Source organism: Corylus avellana, chromosome ca10 (assembly GCF_901000735.1).
Source record: "Corylus avellana chromosome ca10, CavTom2PMs-1.0".
Taxonomy (NCBI): domain Eukaryota; kingdom Viridiplantae; phylum Streptophyta; class Magnoliopsida; order Fagales; family Betulaceae; genus Corylus; species Corylus avellana.
This window is the reverse complement of record NC_081550.1, coordinates 22,454,619-22,474,791: the sequence shown is the minus strand read 5'-3', so window position 1 is coordinate 22,474,791 and position 20,173 is coordinate 22,454,619. Positions and strand designations below refer to the sequence as shown.

Genomic DNA, 20,173 nt, shown 5'->3' with positions numbered 1-20,173 from the left:
AGAAGTGTTAAGGATATGTTTGCTAGTTGGTGGTCGGGCGGTAGAACCCGTAGCGCCGTGGTTTGGAAGATGGTTCCCCTGTGTCTTTTATGGTGCCTTTGGAAGGAAAGGAATGCGAGATGCTTCGAGGATTTGTTGAGGAACCTTGAGGACCTTGTTCATTTCTTTTTGTACACGCTTTTCACATGGACTACAGGCTGGCTTGCTCCTTTAGTGATTAATTTTCCTAATTTTCTCTTTATGTTCTCCTCTTCTTTCTCCCTTACTTAATCGTTCTCTTGTATACTCCCTGTGTACTTGGGTTGCGCCCCTCTGCGCTCTTTAATGCATTATTACTTATCAAAAATATATATATATATATATATATATATATATGAATACATGCAAGAAAGTAAGATATAACTTAGGCATAGTTCATCTATGTGCAGGATCAAGTCATAAGTGCCATATGGTTTGAATTTGAAGTTGCCTTCTTGGTCAATATAAAACACAACTTAATATTCCAGAAAATTAAAAATCATCTTGAACTGAGCATTGCGGTCATTCACTTGTGAGCTGGATCATGGTAGTGCGCGCAACTGTATCTGTTATACCACTTAAAATAGCATCACTGAACTGCCTAGATCAAGCCTATCTTCAACAATTATTTGGCAGCACAAGAAAAGGCTAACTCCGTTTAAATGTTCCATGCACAGACACATGCCACTTGTTACTCAGGGTGACAAGAAAAGGCAAGCTTTATACATACACAAACACCAGTATGCACACCAGAATAACAGAGAATAATGCCACATGCTTAAGTTTATGTATCAAGTATAAAGGATTTCAAGGTATACGTTAAAAAAATTAGAAATAAAAGTTGTAGATTCTTCAACTGGTAAATAAGCATTAATTCTAACTTCAACAAAGCTCTGTCGCAAACTACATCAGATAAGGTTTCGAGACAAACCATCTATATAAACGTCCGATAGAGTGAAGTTCGTAAGTTCGTAAGGTCCAAATAGGTCACTATCAGGAATACTTCATGTTGTGAATTTGTCCATGACTGGCCGAACCTCACTCCGATTGAAGGTATATGAATTGTTGATAACAACTGCATCATATCCTGGAAAGAGCTTCAAGAACATTCTCAGTCGAGGTCCACTTTCCCATGCAAATGTATCAAGGTACAGCTGATAAGGTAATATCTCAAGACCAGATGTCATGTACTGCTCAAACATATTTACGTACGGACGAAAATCTGAGAATCCAGGACTTTTCAATCAATATCCAACAAGCAGAGGGAGCAACTCGAGGAGATGTAGGGGAATATTCATAAGGGGGTGGGCATCCTGGACAGTTCAAAGTGCCATTTGTTGGTCCCTGACCGTTATATCGATCCTCACTTTCAGATCCGCAAAACTGGACTAGGTTGGTGTTTGAGCATAAGGGGTTTCCTTGAAGCCTGGAAATAAACAATGAAAACGTGTGACCTTATCATTATATCAATGTGCTATGTCTGTTACACCTCACAAACTAAAATTGAAAAGAGCACGTCCAGACTCTTTTACCAAGTAGTCACATTATTTTGAAGATGCATTCCATTACACTTGAAGTTCTATAAAAAAAATTGGAACATATAAATTGGGGAGCAAGTATTGAACCAAACCAAACAGAGACATTCTGAGGTAGATCAGTGCTGCCTGTAATATTCAAAAAAGCATTATTCTGCAATTCCCGGCAACATCGAAGTGCCACAAACCAGAGCTTAGAAGAATGAAAGCCTTGCACAAAAAAAAAGTCATTGTCAACCCGGTCTTACACTATAAGGCTTTCCGTCGAGTTCAAAGTCTTATTTTGCCAAATGGTGGATGGAATGGAGCCATTCAATGAATTGTTCGCAATTGACCTACAATGGAGAATAATTTACCAAATAAAGCCATTTATAGTATTAACCGTTTAAGACAGTGGTCGATATTAACTAGTCATTGGAAACTTGAAGTTAGATAAATTTGAAGTTAGATAACTGTTTAACATTCACTCTAACTAAAAAGAAAAATAATTAATTAATGGGAGAGGAATGGCTAACCATAAAAATAAACATTCCAACTACCAAAAGAATAAAATAAAATAAAGTAAAGAAAAATCTTAAATGGAATAGATAAGGACTTGGAGAGTTGGATGTAGGGTGCTTTTGAATCAAACAACCTTATACACTTGAAGAGAGAAATAATGAAGATACTTTGAAAATGATAAATAATTCCGAATAAACGAAACATGAGAATCTTGGAAATTTTATTAAATTCCTAATCATTCCCAAACAGAGGGTCGTATACAAAATTTGTTAAACTCATGTTCGAAGTATAAGAATTTTCTCATTATGAGCTCCATATTAGAAATGAAAAATCAGGTAAAAGGTGAACTTGATGAATTGCTTTGCAAAAAAGATCATCACATTCTCCTAAAGTTTTATTACATATAGAAATTTAAAAATATTAATTTTTCGGATCGTAGAAGATCTTTTTAGTGGAGCCTTAAAGATTGGACATTCAACCTTTTGTTTTTTTTGTTTGTTTTCAAAACAAAAACATTAACAAACAACCCAAAATACAAAACACTAAAAAATTATTTTTACCTTTATGTCATATAAGAACACATTTAAAAAAAAAAAAAAAAACCTCTCGAAACCATTAACAACCAAAACCCTTGTCCCTCTGGTGGAGAATTCAAAAGACCTAGATCTAGAATTGGTGTTGGCTAGTGATGATCCTGACTATTTGAGGCAAGCATCCCTAAGCAAACGTGTATATGAAGCCAAATTTCAAAACTATAGAGCTTCAACCAAATCTTTTTTGCCAGACTCGTAGCTTTTTCAGGATTTTCAGCACCCTTTTGTGTCAAATCAGACAACATATACTCCATAAACTTATTAGCAGTAAATTATATATCCTATTAATTGTACTTCACTATCAATAACTCTGTTTACTTTACAATGTCAGTTTATATAGCAACATTATCATACCATCTACTGTTCTAACTATAATTTTTCCAAAACAAAGACGGAGAAGACTACAAACAAAATCAAAAACCAAGTTGACAATGAAAATGTTTTCTATCTAGGCGTGATGTCTGAAATGTCTCCACTAACAAGGTTGCTCCCAGATACAGATGCATCTGACCACATATTAGAATTCTTCAGTGTAGAGGATGATGATGGTGGAGTGACTACTTTTAATTTTTCAGCAGCAACGGCCATGGGGTCTGCTATTCCGATGTTGGACTCGGGCATCAGAAGCCATATACGTTCAAGTTCTCGGACCACCTCTGCCATTGAAGGTCGTGCATCTGTCTCATTTTCGCAACACCTGAGGGCCAAAGTTGCGAATATCACCAAACATTCAGAAGGACAAGATCCCATTCCCTCATCAACAACCGAAAAGATCATACCAGATTGATAAGCGGCATTAACCTGAAATGGATGAAAACTATAACAAATTACAGGAGACTACTTTGCTGGATAATATTTCAGCCAGTGTACCTAAAGAAATAAAATAATACAAAAAGGATCTTAAATTTATAAAAGATAAATAAATACTAACTGTACGCAAGGAGTTCCAACTTTGGCTCGACTTAATGGGGACACTTTTTTAATTGCAAAGTATGCTTTTACTTGAATCTAATACATAAGAGGTCTCTTGAGTCAAGAGTAGTGTTGAAAATTATAAAGATATCATTAATTGTCTGCACTAATTTATTGAAATTATAACTGAAACTTGAGGAGATCTCTCGACTATTAATGCATAGTCTAAAATGACATATGGCCGGCAGAAGAGAGAGAGAGACTAAAAGTTGTTTTCATTATTCTTGAACAACAATGTAAAATTCGTTACTTGAAGTATTTCTATTCCAACCAGCTCATTGATATATTGCCTCCCCATGCCCAAAAAAATAAATAAATTGAATCTAAACAGTTCTATAAAGTTTTACCTCTCTAACAATGTTTTTGCTACGTGTGATTGGCCGCATCCCAGTTAAAAGTTCTAGAAATACAACACCAAGACTATAAACATCACTTTTGTTTGTGAGTTTATTAGTTAAGAAGTACTCCGGATCTAGGTAACCCTGCAAAGTAAATACAAAGAATGAGAGGATAAAGAAATAGACATCAATAATATCTCTTACGACATTTTATAAGTCTATTTCATTCAGTTTTGAGTTTTCTTTTTCTTACTTTTAAAATATAAAAAATACAAATATAAACTTTAAATTGAAATTCGTGAAGTTTATAATTATTTTAGGTAAACATCAACTATAAGAGTCTTACCGGTGTCCCCTTCACAAGTGTGGATATATGAGCAGGCTCAGTCCCTTCAATATCTGGAATTGGGGCAAGTCGCGAAAGTCCAAAATCGGCAACTTTTGCAGTATACTTAGAGTCCAATAATATGTTGCTGGCCTTGATATCTCGGTGAAATATTGGAGGGTTAGCTTCTGTATGTAGGTAGAGGATGCCCTTAGCTGATCCCAGGGCAATTCTTAATCTCATAGAAAAACTAAGAGGTGCTTTACACTTGGCTGTATTATTACATAGGTGAACCACCAATAAGCTCATTAGAACGTAATATAGAATTTGAAAAGGAAAATTATTTTGTTTAGCTCCTTGAAGAGAAAAAAGAAAAAAAAACAGGAAGGGGGGTGGAGAGAGAGAGAGAGAGAGAGAAACTGTACTGTTGCAAATTAGACTACAATTTTTTCACTCAATGACGAACACTTGGAAAAAAAAATATTAGTGAGATCAATAAAAGGAAAACTTAAAGCTCGAATATAAGGTGTACCAGAAAGGTGATCCCATAGAGTACCATTTGACATATACTCATAGACCAACATCTGCATGCACAACAATACTCACTTGACGGTTTTCGAACGCAAAAGTTCAAACAAATATTCAGCAACAAAGACCCAGAAAAACTAGGCCTTATCTCGAAAGCCTAACAATATTGCAGGAGAAAAAAATACTACTCATGGAAAAGAGAAGGAAGAAATGTATTCTCCCAAGTTCATTGAAAGGAGATGTTTATGCTTCTTTTTTTTATCTTTTTTTTTTATCAAACAATCCTCAACTTATGAAGAACCATATGCTTTTTCATTATTAACAAACAAACCTGCACCTCATATGTAACGTCTCTAGATTGGGTATGATTTTTTCTATTGTTCGCAGTTATTCAAAAGCAGCTATATATGTGGTTTTAAATCTTTCATTTTTTTTCTATTATAGCTCTCATTATCTCTGGTTTTTACCGCAGCAATTTCCTAAGTTAATAGGAGTCGTCTCCTCATGCATTTTTTTTTTTTTTTCTTTCCCCTGAGCATGTCCTCATGGATTCAGCAACAAGATTGATAGATAATCCAGCCTTGTATTTATTTTATTTTCACATATATTCAGTTAGGATAAGAAAAAGCACCTGTTCACCGCCTTCATCACAATATCCAATTAAAGACACGAGGTTTCTGTGATGTAACCTTGACAACAGTTCTATCTCTGTTAAGAACTCCTTTTCACCCTGTAAGGATCCCTCTTGTGCACGTTTTATGGCAACAACTGTACCATCAGCTAGAATGCCTTTATAAACCTTTCCATACCCTCCTTAGCCAATCTCAGTGGAGCTGTTAAATTTTTCTGTAGCCATAGCCATTTCTCTATAAGTGAAAGCCTTCACACCATCAATTTTCATGAAAGCCTTGGATGCTGTATATTAAATACAGGTTCAATGTTAATAATTAAAGCATAATGATAGACGCTCCATATAAAAAGGCCGTGCCCATTGGATTTAAAATAATCGAAACAATTATGCATCTATATTTCTATTCACAATTCCAAAATTTCTGATATTTCAAGTACAAATCTAAATACAGGCATGATGACAACGCGCACAAAAAAAAAATCCATAAGCATGTTACAGGCTGAGATTGAAGCTGATTAACACGGATTCTTTTAAAAAATATTTTTTTAAGCTTTGAAGTCAACCGATTGTTAAGATATTGGTTAAATGGTTGTTCTTCAACTTAGAGATGGTTTGAGTTAATATGCAACTCTTTTCATTGAATTTTCTCATCTCTTAATAATTTTTCCGCTAACAGCCAATCAAACTTGGCCGAAACTTTCCCAACAAAGTTAGCTGAGGTAGGGATAAGAAAGTGACAATTTTGGGCCAGGCTGAGCCTTTCTACCTCGGGGTGATCTTGGACAAGCATCAGCCAGCCTGATTGACAGGCCTAATCAGGATGTACAATAGACACAACTATAGGCATAATGAAAAATCATGAAATATCTATCTAAACATCCAAAAATCATAGACATATGATACTCAACATGTATAAACGAAACTTATTCATAAGTGGGACCAATGTACCTCTTTCTCTATTCTTAAGTTGTCCGTTTCCGTTTATATAGAAAAATAAAATTAAAAAAAAAAAAAGTGTGTTCAATAGTCATAAGCACGTGAAAAGAAAATCAACGTCCTTTCGATTTAGGATATCTGTTTATCTTATTTAAAATTAGCTATTAAATATGAACTTTAATAGCTAATTTTATATTAAATCCGTGTTTAATTAGAGATAGAGAGTTGTCGCATCAACTCATCAGATAGTCTTAAATCCAGCCTTCATCGTCAATGTGGGAATTAGTAGCTAATTGGCCGAATTACCCACACCACAAGAAAAGATTGAAAAGAAGAATCTCCAGCAACGGAGAGATGAAGTACATGCAAGTCTCAACAGCCGTACGTATTCCTTCTCACACGACATTATTGATTATCCATAAATATAATCAAAGTCTTCCACGTTATCCATCCATAATCCTTTGCTAGACTTAGTCCTAGTGCTGGATCTTGTTTCTTCCCCTTCCTGTTGTTGGTTGTAGGCAAATGCACAGTAATCAAAAAAGATTGCCATTTAGTAAATATATATATTCAACTTCCTGTGCGGGAAAGAGAAATGACATGTACTTTATTCCCATTTTATTGGGTTAATGTCACTCTTTTTTTTCTTTTTAATAATGTTGTATGCTAGACAAACATTTCACAAATATTTTATTTTATAGGCTATAGCCATGAATAAACCATTTTGTTTTTTTGTTTTTTTAAATATTCAATGGTTATTATACATTGTCATGTTAGTTTTGTGTGATATTTTAGTGGTATGTAACATTTTATTCTTTTTTTTTTCTTTTGTAACAAGGTTGTTCTAAGAACTGATAAGCATTGTCATATTAATCAATGAGATGGAGGTGTAGTATATAACATTACTCCTAGTAAGATGGAGGTGTATTATAAGCACTCTCATAATAATGGTTCTCTCATTATTAGCTTCTCATTAGAAATTGAAAATAGACATGCATGTAACATATCCCACAAAAGTGCTAGCGGAGCATTACATGGTATTATTAGGTTATTTTGATATTATTTATAACCAAAAAAAATGCACTAGCTATTCACTATTACTCTAAAAAGATCAGTTAGTCTTGAGCACTACTCATCCAATGTATGAATAACTTTTTGAAGTATCGAAAGATAAATATTCAAATAATTCAAAAGAGAGATGATTTTTTACAGAAATGTTATATACCATATTTTTATTCCACAAGTATTCCAAAATGTTTACATGGCAATCCCATCCAACCATTGATTTTTTTTTTTTTTTTTAACAAAGATTGATCTAAGAGTTAATTAGAATTGTCACATATGCATTGTAGCATTACTCATTTTTTACGATAACTGATCCAATGATTGATTGATTGAGACTGTCATATCAGCGATGTGAAATAATACTACTCTAAATCGATAACCAAATTTGGCCAGCGATGATCCTAACTCCCAAGGCTGACACCTATAAGGAAACCAATAACAAGCAACGCTATCAAATCAATAATTCCCGTCTACTTTAAAGTACAATCTTAATTTTTATAGCAAGACTGTCATAATCTACTGTTATAACTATAAAGGCTACACTCAAAAAAAGCGTAACAAATGAGAGTGAGAGATTATACACAAAATCATAAACCAAGATCATAAGGAAAAATTTCTCAGTTCAAAGTTTCCAGGAAACAACAAAATCAACCAATTATAGCCGAATGTGTTTCTATCTAGGCGTGATGGTTGGGACAACTCCACTATCAAGGTTGCTGCCTAATAAATCCATCGACACATAAGGATGCTTCACATTGGAGGATGATGATGGCGGAGTCATATCCTTTACAACATCGGCGACCATGGGATCTGCCTTTCTGATGTCAGAATCGGGCATCATAACCCATATATTTTCAAGTTCTCGGACCACCTCCGCCATTGAAGGCCGTGCATCTGTCTTATCTTGGCAACACTTGAGGGCCAAACTCAAGAATTTCACCACACAGTCAGAAGGATAAGAACCCATTCGCCCATCAATAATCCCAAAGATCATACCAGATTGATGCGCAACATTAACCTGAAATGGATGACAAAATTTCAGCCAATCTATAAAGAATATATGAATAATATGACAAAGTGATCTTAAAATGTTATAAAGATATTGGCTGCATGCAAAGAGTTCCTATTTTGGCTCATCTTAATGGGAGGCGAGCTCCTGCTGAATTCAAGGCAAACAGGTCCATGAGGTTTTACCTCTCTAACAATGTTTTTGCCATGTGAGATTGGTTGCATCCCAGTGAGGAGTTCTAGAAATACAACACCAAGACTATAAACATCACTTTTGTCGGTCAATTGATGAGTTAAGAAGTATTCCGGATCTAGGTAACCCTGCAAGGTTAACATAAAGAATTACATCAGTTACTTGCATCTCCTACAACATACTGTTAGGTCCATTTCATGGAGTCCGAGTTTCATTTCTTTTATTTTAAAAATAGAAAGAAAAAAAAATTGTATATATATATATATTCTTGTAGGCAATATCAGGTATAAGAGTCTTACAGGAGTCCCCTTCACAACAGTTGACACATGAGCAGGCACAACCCCTTCAATAGGAACTGGGGCAAGTCGTGAAAGTCCAAAATCAGCAACTTTTGCCGTATAGTTAGAGTCCAATAATATGTTGCTAGCCTTGATATCTCGATGAAATATCGGAGGATTAGCTTCTGTATGTAAGTAGAGGATGCCCTTAGCTGATCCCAGGGAAATTCCCAATCTCATATCAAAACTCATAGGTTCTTTAGACTTGGCTGTATTATTGCATACATAAATCACCAGTACACTCATTAGAAAGGAATGTAGAAATTGGGGAAGGAAGTGTACTGTTGAAAAGTATAGATCACAGTTTTTTATTTGCATTCATATGCAATGAAGAACACTCAGAAAAAAAATCTACAGTGAGATCAATAAAAGGAAAAACTTAAAGGATTAGTAGAAGGTGTACCAGAAAGCTGATCCCTTAGAGTACCATTTGGCATAAACTCATAAACCAACATCTGCACGCACAACGTTACTCACATGAAGCTTTTCTCAAGCAAAATTTTCAAGATAAAAGTCGGCAATAAAAGAGCAAGAAAAACATATCCTTGGCATGAAAGTCAAATTATTTTGCAGGAGAAAAGTACTGCTCATAACAATAAATTAAAAAAAAAAAAAAAAAAGAACTGTATTCTCCCAAGTTCATTGTGAAAGGAGGCATTTAAGTTTTTATGCAATTTTAGAATCAAATAATCCTTAATTTATGAAGAACTATATGCTTTTTCATTATTAATAAACCAATCTGCGCCTCATATGTAATGTCTTTAGATTGAGTTTGATTTCTTCTATTGCTCGCTATTATTCAAAGCAGATATACATATGTGGTATTACATCTGCAATTTTCTTGCTCTTACAGCATTCATAATCTTTGGTCTTTATGGAAGCAACTTCCTAAGTTGATAGGAACCATCTCTTCATCTATTAAGCAATAAGATTGATGAATAATCCAATCTTCTATTTATTTTCCTTTTCCATATATTGAATTAGGATAAGAAAAAGCACCTGTTCACCTTCTTCATCACAATATCCAATCAAAGACACTAGGTTTCGATGATGTAACCTTGACAACAGTTCTATCTCTGTTAAGAACTCCTTTTCACCTTGTAAGGATCCCTCTTGTGCACGTTTTATAGCCACAACTGTACCATCAGCCAGAATGCCTTTATAAACCTTTCCATACCCTCCTTGGCCAACCTGAGTGGAGATGTTAAAATTGTTTGTAGCAAGAGCCATTTCTCCATAAGTGAAATCTTTCACACCATCAATTTTCATTGAGGCCCTAGACACTGCATATTAGGTCCAATGTTAATAATGAAAGGCATAGTGATAAATGTTACATATAAAGATGATGTGCGTATGTTTTTAAAAATAAGCAATGCCATTATGCTGTCTATCTTCCCATTCATACTTCCAAATTTTGAGATATTTCAGGTAGAAGCGCTTAATCATTGTACAAAATAATATAAAGCATTCAGACATCTTTTGTTTTTGACTGTTAAAATGTTGATTAAATTATTAAATTTACCTCTTCCTATTAGTTTAAGCTTTTGGGACAAATGGTGATTTATCATGCTATTAGAGCCAAAGGTCCTAGAACTGAACCTTGACTCTGTCAAATCACCCTCAGTTAAATTAAATATTTCACGTGTTAGACATCACCTATTAAAAGAGAATTTGAGCTCATACGTGAGAGAGAATGTTAAAGTGTTGATTAAATGATTAAATTTACCTATTCCTATCTATTTAAGCTTTTGGACAAATGGTAATTTAACGTTGACCAATAACTAAAAACTAAAACATTAAAATCTATAGCGATATCATGATCAAGACACTCAATTAGCTGAGAGAGCTTGAAGCCCAGAAGACATTTGGCCAAGCTTCACTTACGATTTGGATGGCTGAGCTTGTTCAGAGATTGTAGGCTGAATTTAGGTTTAAAATGAGCTCAATATGTGCTCAAGTCAGTTGAATTTAGCCTAGTTCAAATACTTCTAATATATATGTATAGATTATCAGAATATTTTATTTTATATGTGTGTGCATATATATGCATATATATAGCATCCTATAAGTCAACAATGTTAACATAGTGGATAACTGGTTGTTCTTCAACTTAGAGATGGGTTGTGCTAATATGCAACCCAAGTCTTATGGAACTTTTCATTGAACTTTCTCATCTTTCAATGACGTTTTCATGCACAGGCCTGTCATACTTGGCTGAAACTAGCCAACAGCATTAGCTCAGATAGGGCTGAGATATTGACCATTTGGGGCCACTTGAGGCCTTTGTACCTCGGGCTGAGCTTGTCCCGATCAACAGGCCTAATCAGAATATAGAATAGAAACAATTACAAGCACCGTGAAAAATCATGACACATCTCTCTAAATGTCTTAAAATCATAAACATAAGATACTCACAACGACGTCTTTTCGAAATCGCATGGTGCTTCCTAGTATGCTTTCTCAGTATCAGAAGAGAAACAATTGCAGACAATGTAACTGCACCTGCAATGGTCCCCAATATTATGCCAGCCAATGCACCTTTACTTAAAGTAGACCCAGGAGATTTGGCAACCACTGTGACATTATTGAAAAGTATGAGCATACATAAAATCAAAACAATCAACAATATCCATCTCATATATGAATACATGCAAGAAAGCAAGATATAACTGAGGCATAGTTCATCTATGTGCAGGATCAAGTCATAAGTGCCATATGGTTTGAATTTGAAGTTGCCTTCTTGGTCAATATAAAACACAACTTAATATTCCAGAAAATTAAAAATCATCTTGAACTGAGCATTGCGGTCATTCACTTGTGAGCTGGATCATGGTAGTGCAACTGTATCTGTTATACCACTTAACATAGCATCACTGAACTTCCTAGATCAACCCTATCTTCAACAATTATTGGGCAGCACAAGAAAAGGCTAACTCCGTTTAAATGTTCCATGCACAGACACATGCCACTTGTTACTCAGGGTGACAAGAAAAGGCAAGCTTTATACACACACAAACACCAGTATGCACACCACAATAACAGAGAATAATGCCACATGCCTAAGTTTATGTATCAAGTATAAAGGATTTCAAGGTATACAGTAAAAAAATTAGAGATAAAAGTTGTAGATTCTTCAACTGGTAAATAAGCATTAATTCTAACTTCAACAAAGCTCTGTCGCAAACTACATCAGATAAGGTTTCGAGACAAACCATCTATATAAACGGATGATAGAGTGACATATGGTGTGAACTTAAAGCTGCCTTCTTGGTCAATATAGAACACGACTTAATTATCCAGTAAACATAATGTAACACCCCCACCCCAATGACACACAATATTGTCCCTTTTTAGCTCCTCTGAACTTGACTTCCCAATATGGGACCGAGGTGTTACAAACTCCTCATCTTAAATTTCTGACATCCTCGTCAAGACCACGTCATGCAGTGCTCCAGTAGTACCACATGACTTAGTGTTACTAGGTGGCTTTGATACCACTTGTAATGACTCACGAAAAAGCTTTAGCCACATCTGTGCTATTACTCCAAAATGACTAGTCAATTTGGAACTTTCCTAAAATGCATTATAAAGCCCAGTTTCACCTAGTAATTAGGCAATGTGGGACTTAGCACTCATGACTATCTTTATAAACCACCCACTCTATGTGGGATTCTTTTCATCTTCCCAATATGGGACATGGGTGTTACAAACTCCCCCTCTTAAATTCCTGACGTCTTCGTCAGAGCCACATCATGCAGTGCTCCAATAACACATGACCTAGCATTACTAGATAGCTTTGATACCACTTGTAACACCCCTGCTCCAAGTGGTATGATATTATCCGCTTTGGGCCAAGCCCGCACGATTTTATTATTGGGTTTACTCTAAAAGGCCTTATACCATTTAGAGAGAGCATATTCCATATAAATACATCACATTTTTCACACCCAAGCAATGTAAGACGTCACACATAGAATCATGTTGAACTGAGCACTGCAGTTATTCACGTATGTGCTGGATCACATTAGTGCAACCATATCTGTCAAACCACTTAACATAGCTCTCAGTATGATGAAAGCATTGAACTGCCTAAAAATCAGGCCTATCTTCAACAAGATTTGGAAGCAAAAGGGGGGCTACCTCCACTTAAATGTGCCGCTCACAAACACACACCACATGTTACTCAAAGTGAGAAGATTAGGCAGGCTTTATATGAACACAAACACAAGTATGCACCACCACAAAAAAATTGAGAATGATGCCACATGCCTAAGATTATCTTTTAAGTATAAAGGATTTGGAGGTACAGGCCAAATAAATTAGAGAAAAAGTTGCACATTCTTCAAATGGTAAACAAGCATTAATTCCAACCTCAACATAGCTCACTCACAAAATATATCAAATAAGGGTTTTGAGACAAACCATCATTATAAACGTCAGTGAAGCTCAGAACTTCATAAGGTCCAATTACGTCAGGATCACTAATATTCCATGATATGAACATGCTCATAATTCGCCGAACCTCACTCCCATTGAAGATATGAGAATTCTTGTTAACATCATATACAGGAAATATTTTCAGGTACATTCTGAGTCGAGGTCCTTCCCATGCAAAGGAATAAATGTACAGTTGATAAGGAAATAACATAAGAGCAGATGTCAAGAAGTCCTCAAATGCATATCTGTAGGGAGGAAAATCTATGAATCCAGGACTTTTCAACCGGTATCCAACAAGCAGAGGGACAGCACAGATACAAGGTACAGGAGCTGTAGGGATATATTCACAAGGGGGTGGCCACCCTTGATATGGACAATTAGAAGTGGTATTTGTTGAACTCTGACTGTTATTTTCATCCTCACTTTCAGATCTACAAAGCTGGACTAGGTTGGTAGTTGAGCATAAGGGATTCCCTTGAAGCCTGAAAGTAAACAATCAAATGGGTGAGATGATCATTATATCAATGTGCTGCGACTGTTACACCTCATGATTAAAACTAACAGGATCACATCCATACTCTTTTGCCAAGAAGTCATATTAATTTGAAGATGCATTTCATTATACATAAAGTTCATATGAAACAAATTGGGAAGCAGTATAGAAGCAAACCAGACAGTCACATTTGGAGGTACAATAGTGCTGCCTGTAATATCGGAAAGCTTGTTATTCTGCAACTCCCTGTAATATCAAAGATCCACAAAATCACTTAAATAATCTGGTATGAGATCCTTGCAAACCTCTTAAGTTAACACAAGAGGTTATAACTTTGACTTTTACAAAGAGCACGCTGCAATCAGAAAGAAAGGAATCAACTTATCTTGTACCAGTACAGGAACAAGATGCTTGGAAGTGTGAAAGCACACACGCACACTCACACTACCAGATAAAGACAGTTTAACCAAGGGAACAGTGACATTTTCGTTCAGGTCTTACACTTTAAGGCTTTCCATTTCGTTCAAAGTCCTACTTAGCCAAATGGTGGATGGAACTGAACCACTCAATGCATTGTTCGCAATTGACCTGCCATGGGGAATAATTTACCAAATAAAGCCATTTATTTTATTAACAGTTTAATTTATTGGCTGATATTAACTAGTAACTTAAAAATCTAATAGTTGAGATAAGTGGAACTCAACTTGAGATAAACATGAAATGATTTACAATAACATTGAACCAAATAAGTAAACACAAAATGATGAAAGAGCAAGTGGGAGCCTACTCACAGTTTCTGAAGATGAGGAAGACCCGAAAAGTTGGGAGGAACCGTTCCAGTGAGATTGTTGTTGGATAAATCGCTGATCATATTGTTCAAATAAAAGATTTTTGAAGTAAAGGTAATTGTTGGTGTAAATTATCTTTGAAAACTGAAAGAAACGTTTGAAAATATTTTGTAGTATCCGGAAATTAAATTTAAACCAAAACGATAAAGATGCATAGGACATGTCTTTGAAAGATGGAGAATCTTACATGGTTGTGATATTCTTAAAAGGCCAATTTGGAGGTATGGATCCGTTTAGCCGATTTGAACTGAGATCTCTGGAATTTATATAAAGTAATATATAATCCAAGTACAAGTAGCTAACTGAGATGTCTTTGACAATGTAAAAGAAAATTTTATTTATCCTGGTGCATTTATTTTTCTAATTTAAAAGCTTATACTTCATTATCATACAATGACATGACAAGGAAAACAAAACAAAGCTACTTACAGATATAAAAGGCTTGGTATTTGGCTCAAATCAGGAATAGGTCCATGCAAGTTGCAGTTCCTAAGGCTCCTGGAACAAGACAACCAAAACAAAAATACTATAAATCTTGACATGAACATGTGAACATGCATGCTTCTTGGTTGCCATCTTGCCAGAAAAGCTTCAAAGAACATGAAAGGTTTGTGATAGCTATGTAAGATAAGAGTAATGTTAGAAACCACATTTTTATTCCATAATGCTAACATGGCAATACCAACCAGCTTTTAGATCAATCCTTGTTAAAAATAATTCTAAGGTTGGTTGCGATAACCATATCAGTATTATGGGATAAAAATGTGGTTTCTAGCATTACTCTTAAGATAATATAACTTCTGTACAAATCGCATAGGTTATGCTGACATAAAATATCAAACAGCAAAGAATAAATCATAGAGAATATTAACTTGTGCAATGTAGAAGTGAACGTGACGTTTAAAAAATGAAGTGAAATGCCTCCATGCCACCTTAGTTGGCTTAATAACCTCCACGCCTAAGTTAAGTAACATTCTCATTTCTATTCCTTTTTAATCAATGTTTTTGAGTCATTTATGTATTCGTACCAGCAAAGTACCATTCGGCCTTTCTTATATTATTTTCATTTTGCTAGTATTTTCCACTTTGTTCAAGTTTTGCAGTTTAGAACGAAGAAAAAAAAAAAAGAGCCACCTCTATCATTTGGCCAAAAATAAATAAAAATAGGGAAAACTTCACTTAACTCCTTTGAACATCTATTTTGCAATCGCCCCCCTGAAATTGAAAAAATCTCATATTTAGTGTATCAAACTTTAAAAAGTTTGCAATGTCACCATTCCCATTAGGGTTTGGGGTTAAATCAACGGCAAAGGGGTTAAACGACCTTTGTACCCTTGTAAAATATATATATATAACAAGGGTGTTTTGGGAATTTTCAAGGCCTCTGCTAGGATTTAATAGAAAATCCTAAATGAGGGGTGACATTGCAAACTTTTTAGAAGTTTGATATACGAAATTGAATGTTTTTGAACTTTAGGGGGGGGATTGCAAAAGCGATGAAAGTTCAGGAGGGTTAAGTGAAGTTTTCCCATAAAAATAAATAAAGACCTCTGCCTCACACATCAAGGCTGGCGCCCTGCTCTTCCTATACTTTTGAAATTCCTAGTTACAAACAGAGGATAATAATATTCACTTACAACTTCAGCAATTTAGACATGTTGCTGTAAGAAGAGGGAATTGTAGTCCCATCAAAGTGATTGTTATCAAGTTGACTGCAAAACAAAGATACTAAACGCATTAAGAAAGTTGACAAAAAAGTACTTAAGTAAAATTTTAAAATCATAACCAAGTTCAAGTTGAGAAGCTAAGAAAAAAGACTATAAAGGTAACAGTATTTATGTGATAAACATATATGTATTTAGGTTATAGGAAAGAAGAACACATACAGTATCCGTAAATTTGGCATTTTGGAGAACTCTGATGGAAGGTGCCCTGATAAGTTGTTATTATCAACAAGGCTGTAGGTGCAGAATTGAGGATGATCACTGATTCACAGATTGTACTAACAGATAACTCATTATAAAATATGAATATGACTAATTACCAACTTACAGGTGAACAAGTATTGGTAATTTGGATAGTTCTGGCGGAATTTGCCCACTAATTGAATTGTTGTTCATGTGACTGCTCACAAGGGGCAAAAGAAAAAAAAAAAAAAAAAAAAGAAAAAAAAGAAAGAGAAATAGTAGCATTAGTAATCTTAGAACTGATTTTAGAGAATATAGCATCGGAAAAAACACTCACAAGTGCTTCGCTTTGTTCAAGTTTGAAAATGATATCGGTATCGATCCTGATATGCGATTCTCGTCAATTTGTATTCTGTCCAAGTTTGAGAGGGAACCGAGCTCTTTAGGTAAGGGACCTGTTAATTGGTTTCCATTCAAAAGCCTGAAAACATGGGCATATCATATTAAAAAACCAAGTATTCAGAACGCTACCAAACATATAAAGCAAATTAGTCTCTTACATTATTTAGAAATCAAAAGTTTGAATGAAAATGCATGAAGTAGTAGCATATTTGTACTTCATAATTATATCTCATGTGATAACAATACTGAGTAGCAAACCTATCCAGGAAAAAGAGCTGATCAACTTACAAGAGTTTCAAAGACGAAATATTGCCTATCTCCTTTGGTATACTCCCACTTATGTTGTTCCACATAAAATCCCTTTAATGGAGTAAAAAGAAAAACATATCAGTGGGATGAGTAAACCAAATGCCAATGTGGGGTGGAGAATAACAATCTTTCAAAAGATTGAGGAAATAGTGATCCAAAAACTTCAATTCAGATAAAGATGTTGGCAGCACAAAAAGTAGCTTTCAGGTATGCTTTTCCTTACAATATTTTCATATACGATAAGCGGCCAAGCTCTGGTGATAAACTTCCTGACAAATTCATTTTTAGTAGTTCCCTGCAGAAAAGAGGTCCATAGGAAAATTATTAAAGCACCTAATGTGAGTTCTTCATGGAAGCGCCCACATGCGATTGATACCCAAGTTTTATTAAAGTTTCATAGTCTTATATCTCAACTATGGACTAGCATAAATCTTATATAATGCTAGGCATGAGATGATGATTGAGGCTGTAGGCAATAAATTATATGATAAAGCATTACAAATTAATTTTCTGGACACAAGAAAAGATCACAAATATATATGTTTTCTATTGATTTAAGACATGTTGGTGGTCTTCTCTAGTGAAATTCAGAAACATGTGGCTGATGGACCTTATCCTAATGAAATGAATATAGGCACCATTGTTTTTAATCTTAAATGAATACAGAATAAAGGAAGTCTGTTCCCTAGCACAATTAGTATGAGCCGTTTAGAAGTGGAATACAGAAACCAGATATACCATAAGATTGTGTAACAGACTAGTCGGCTATTTATTGTTCTTATTAGACTACAGCTTAAGGGGCTAACGCACTTCACTGTACGTAACATCATGCAAGGGTACAAAAAACATAAAAAAAATGATATTTAGTAAACTCTCAGGACTGTACAAGCGGGCGGTTATTAACTACTACTAACCACTAACTACTAGCTGTATGGCAGTCGTGTGTGAATCTACCAAATAGCATTGCTCTAAAACATAAAGAAAGAAAAATTAGTATAAATTAAAAGAAGTGTGCAACATTATTCATGCCGATTATGCTACCCAAAAGAAACAAAAATCACCAAAGGTTAAAATCATACAATCGTTCAACATGTAGATGTCCATCATCTGATGGCGTATTGAAGCACACAACCCCTGTCCAATTTGACGTACATGGATCTCCCTGATTCCAATTAGTCAGATTCTTATTGGGGTCTATCAAACTTCTCTGAATGGCTTGCAATGCCGTTACTGCAAAATAATACAAATGTTAACCATCATGAACATCCCAGTAGAGGGAAGTGAATATTTGAATTTACTACAAAACCACTTGTTATAGGATTCATGAATAAATAAAACAGGTCTCCGTGTGCTGCGTGTGACCCCTAAACAAGCATCCCCTCGAGAATATGGTTGCCAAAAGAAGCTTGTGAATCATCAAAAAATAATTAAAAAGAGGGCAAACTGAATCAAAATCACCTTCTCTAGGGTGGGTAATGGAAGGCTGTGCTAGGATAGGTAGTGAAGACCACCAGCACAACCATGAAACAATAAATACTCCATACATCCAAGCTCTTGACTGATACATCCCAATAACGCAAAGAACGTCAGAAGTCTCAAAGTTTTCGGAGTACCCAACACTGGTAATTGTTTGAAATTTAGTACCTTGGGGAGGGTGCTATCTTTCTGAGCATGACTCCGTCACGGCCACTCACGAATTTGTGGTTGATGCAGATGAGAGCCATCTTTTTCACCCCCCGTGGATAAGAATAATGGAAATATACGATCAAACAAAGAATCGTCAGCAACTTTGGAACGATCTCGGTATATAAATTTAATGTAGTTCTATCTATTTACAGAGAAAATGATTTTAAATCCTCGACTGGTTCTGGGAAGGTGGTTGGCTGGAATGTAGAGAAATGTCAAATGTTTTGACGCAATGGGATCGTACTTTAATGAACGCCACAAGCATTTGGATACCGAGTCTGAGATTCGCCATCGAAGTGCCTTTCTTGATTCTTCCTTCCTTTCGGTCATCCATCACGAGATGTATTTGTTTGTTTGTTTGTTTTTTACTATTCAAAACATATTTTCATAAGTGGGACCAATGTTTGTTTGTTTGTTTTACTATTCAAAACATATTTTCATAAGTGGGACCAATGTTTGTTTGTTTGTTTTACTATTCAAAACATATTTTCTCTATTCTTAAGTTGTCCGTTTATATAGAAAATAAATAAATAAATAAATAAAAAGTGTGTTCAATAGTCATAAGCACGTGAAAAGAAAATCAAGGTCCTTTCGATTTAGGATATCTGTTTATCTTACTTACATTAGCAGCATTAGGTTGATATTTCCTACTTTTATGTCGGATTTGTGTTGCGTCAAATACGAACTTTAATAGCTAATTTTATGTTAAATCCGTGTTTAATTAGACATAGAGAGTTGTCACATCAACTCATCAGATAGTCTTAAATCCAGCCTTCATCGTCAATGTGGGAATTGGTAGCTAATTGGCCGAATTACCCGGATTAGGATCCCCTGGAATTCCCCTGGAATTCCAGATTCTAGAATTTGAAGATTAAAGGTCCAAAAATGTGCCATGTGGCTAAAACCACTTTCCTCCCAAAACACAAAACCCACTTCTTCATCACGTCTGAAAAAAGAAAATCCCAGCTTTTTGTATTGAGGCTATTTTTTTTTTTTTTTTTTTTGGGGGAACTATGAATTTTTTTTTTTTTTTTTGACATTCAGATTCAATACTTGGTATTTTAGTTGTGTGAATTGAGAGATGTTTTATAGTTGTTTTATTTTTGGGAG

The 20,173-nt window shown here is 35.1% G+C and overlaps 2 protein-coding genes across 3 annotated transcripts; both read right to left on the bottom strand.

Moving 5' to 3' along the window:
- Positions 1-2,790: 2,790 nt before the first annotated feature.
- LOC132163206 (probable LRR receptor-like serine/threonine-protein kinase At1g06840) lies at positions 2,791-5,611 on the bottom strand. Its single transcript, XM_059573408.1, has 4 exons — positions 5,442-5,611; positions 4,815-4,866; positions 4,304-4,554; positions 2,791-3,448 (listed from the first exon to the last, which is right to left on the bottom strand). The coding sequence occupies exons 2-4, from the start codon at positions 4,864-4,866 to the stop codon at positions 3,092-3,094; spliced, it is 660 nt and encodes a 219-aa protein (XP_059429391.1). The 5' UTR covers positions 5,442-5,611; the 3' UTR covers positions 2,791-3,091.
- Positions 5,612-7,923: 2,312 nt separating this feature from the next.
- On the bottom strand, positions 7,924-19,352 carry LOC132163201 (probable LRR receptor-like serine/threonine-protein kinase At1g06840). 2 transcript variants are annotated; one of them, XM_059573403.1, is made up of 20 exons: positions 18,836-19,352; positions 18,457-18,607; positions 17,601-17,672; positions 17,357-17,428; positions 17,004-17,147; positions 16,812-16,883; positions 16,646-16,717; positions 16,397-16,471; positions 15,189-15,257; positions 14,947-15,015; positions 14,703-14,774; positions 14,413-14,499; positions 14,089-14,157; positions 13,404-13,900; positions 11,397-11,555; positions 9,981-10,264; positions 9,385-9,436; positions 8,943-9,190; positions 8,637-8,771; positions 7,924-8,460 (listed from the first exon to the last, which is right to left on the bottom strand). In XM_059573403.1, the coding sequence occupies exons 1-20, from the start codon at positions 18,942-18,944 to the stop codon at positions 8,116-8,118; spliced, it is 2,853 nt and encodes a 950-aa protein (XP_059429386.1). In that variant the 5' UTR covers positions 18,945-19,352; the 3' UTR covers positions 7,924-8,115. The 2 variants fall into 2 exon arrangements, with proteins under 2 accessions (XP_059429386.1, XP_059429387.1); XM_059573404.1 differs by lacking the exon at positions 17,601-17,672.
- Positions 19,353-20,173: the final 821 nt, after the last annotated feature.

What these genes read in the sequence shown, in the direction of transcription:
- LOC132163206 (XM_059573408.1), bottom strand. Translation starts at nt 4,866, where the DNA reads ATGTTGGTCTATGAGTATATGTCAAATGGTACTCTATGGGATCACCTT. An exon ending in TCTATGGGATCACCTTTCTG is followed by an intron (nt 4,555 to 4,814) that starts GTACACCTTATA and finishes GTAATAATACAG; the next exon opens with CCAAGTGTAAAGCACCTCTT. An exon ending in CACTTGTGAAGGGGACACCG is followed by an intron (nt 3,449 to 4,303) that starts GTAAGACTCTTA and finishes CATCCATTTCAG; the next exon opens with GTTAATGCCGCTTATCAATC.
- LOC132163201 (XM_059573403.1), bottom strand. Translation starts at nt 18,944, where the DNA reads ATGTATCAGTCAAGAGCTTGGATGTATGGAGTATTTATTGTTTCATGG. An exon ending in GATTTCGAAAAGACGTCGTT is followed by an intron (nt 10,265 to 11,396) that starts GTGAGTATCTTA and finishes CCTAATATGCAG; the next exon opens with TGTCTAGGGCCTCAATGAAA. An exon ending in CTGTTGTGAAGGGGACTCCT is followed by an intron (nt 8,772 to 8,942) that starts GTAAGACTCTTA and finishes TTAACCTTGCAG; the next exon opens with GGTTACCTAGATCCGGAATA.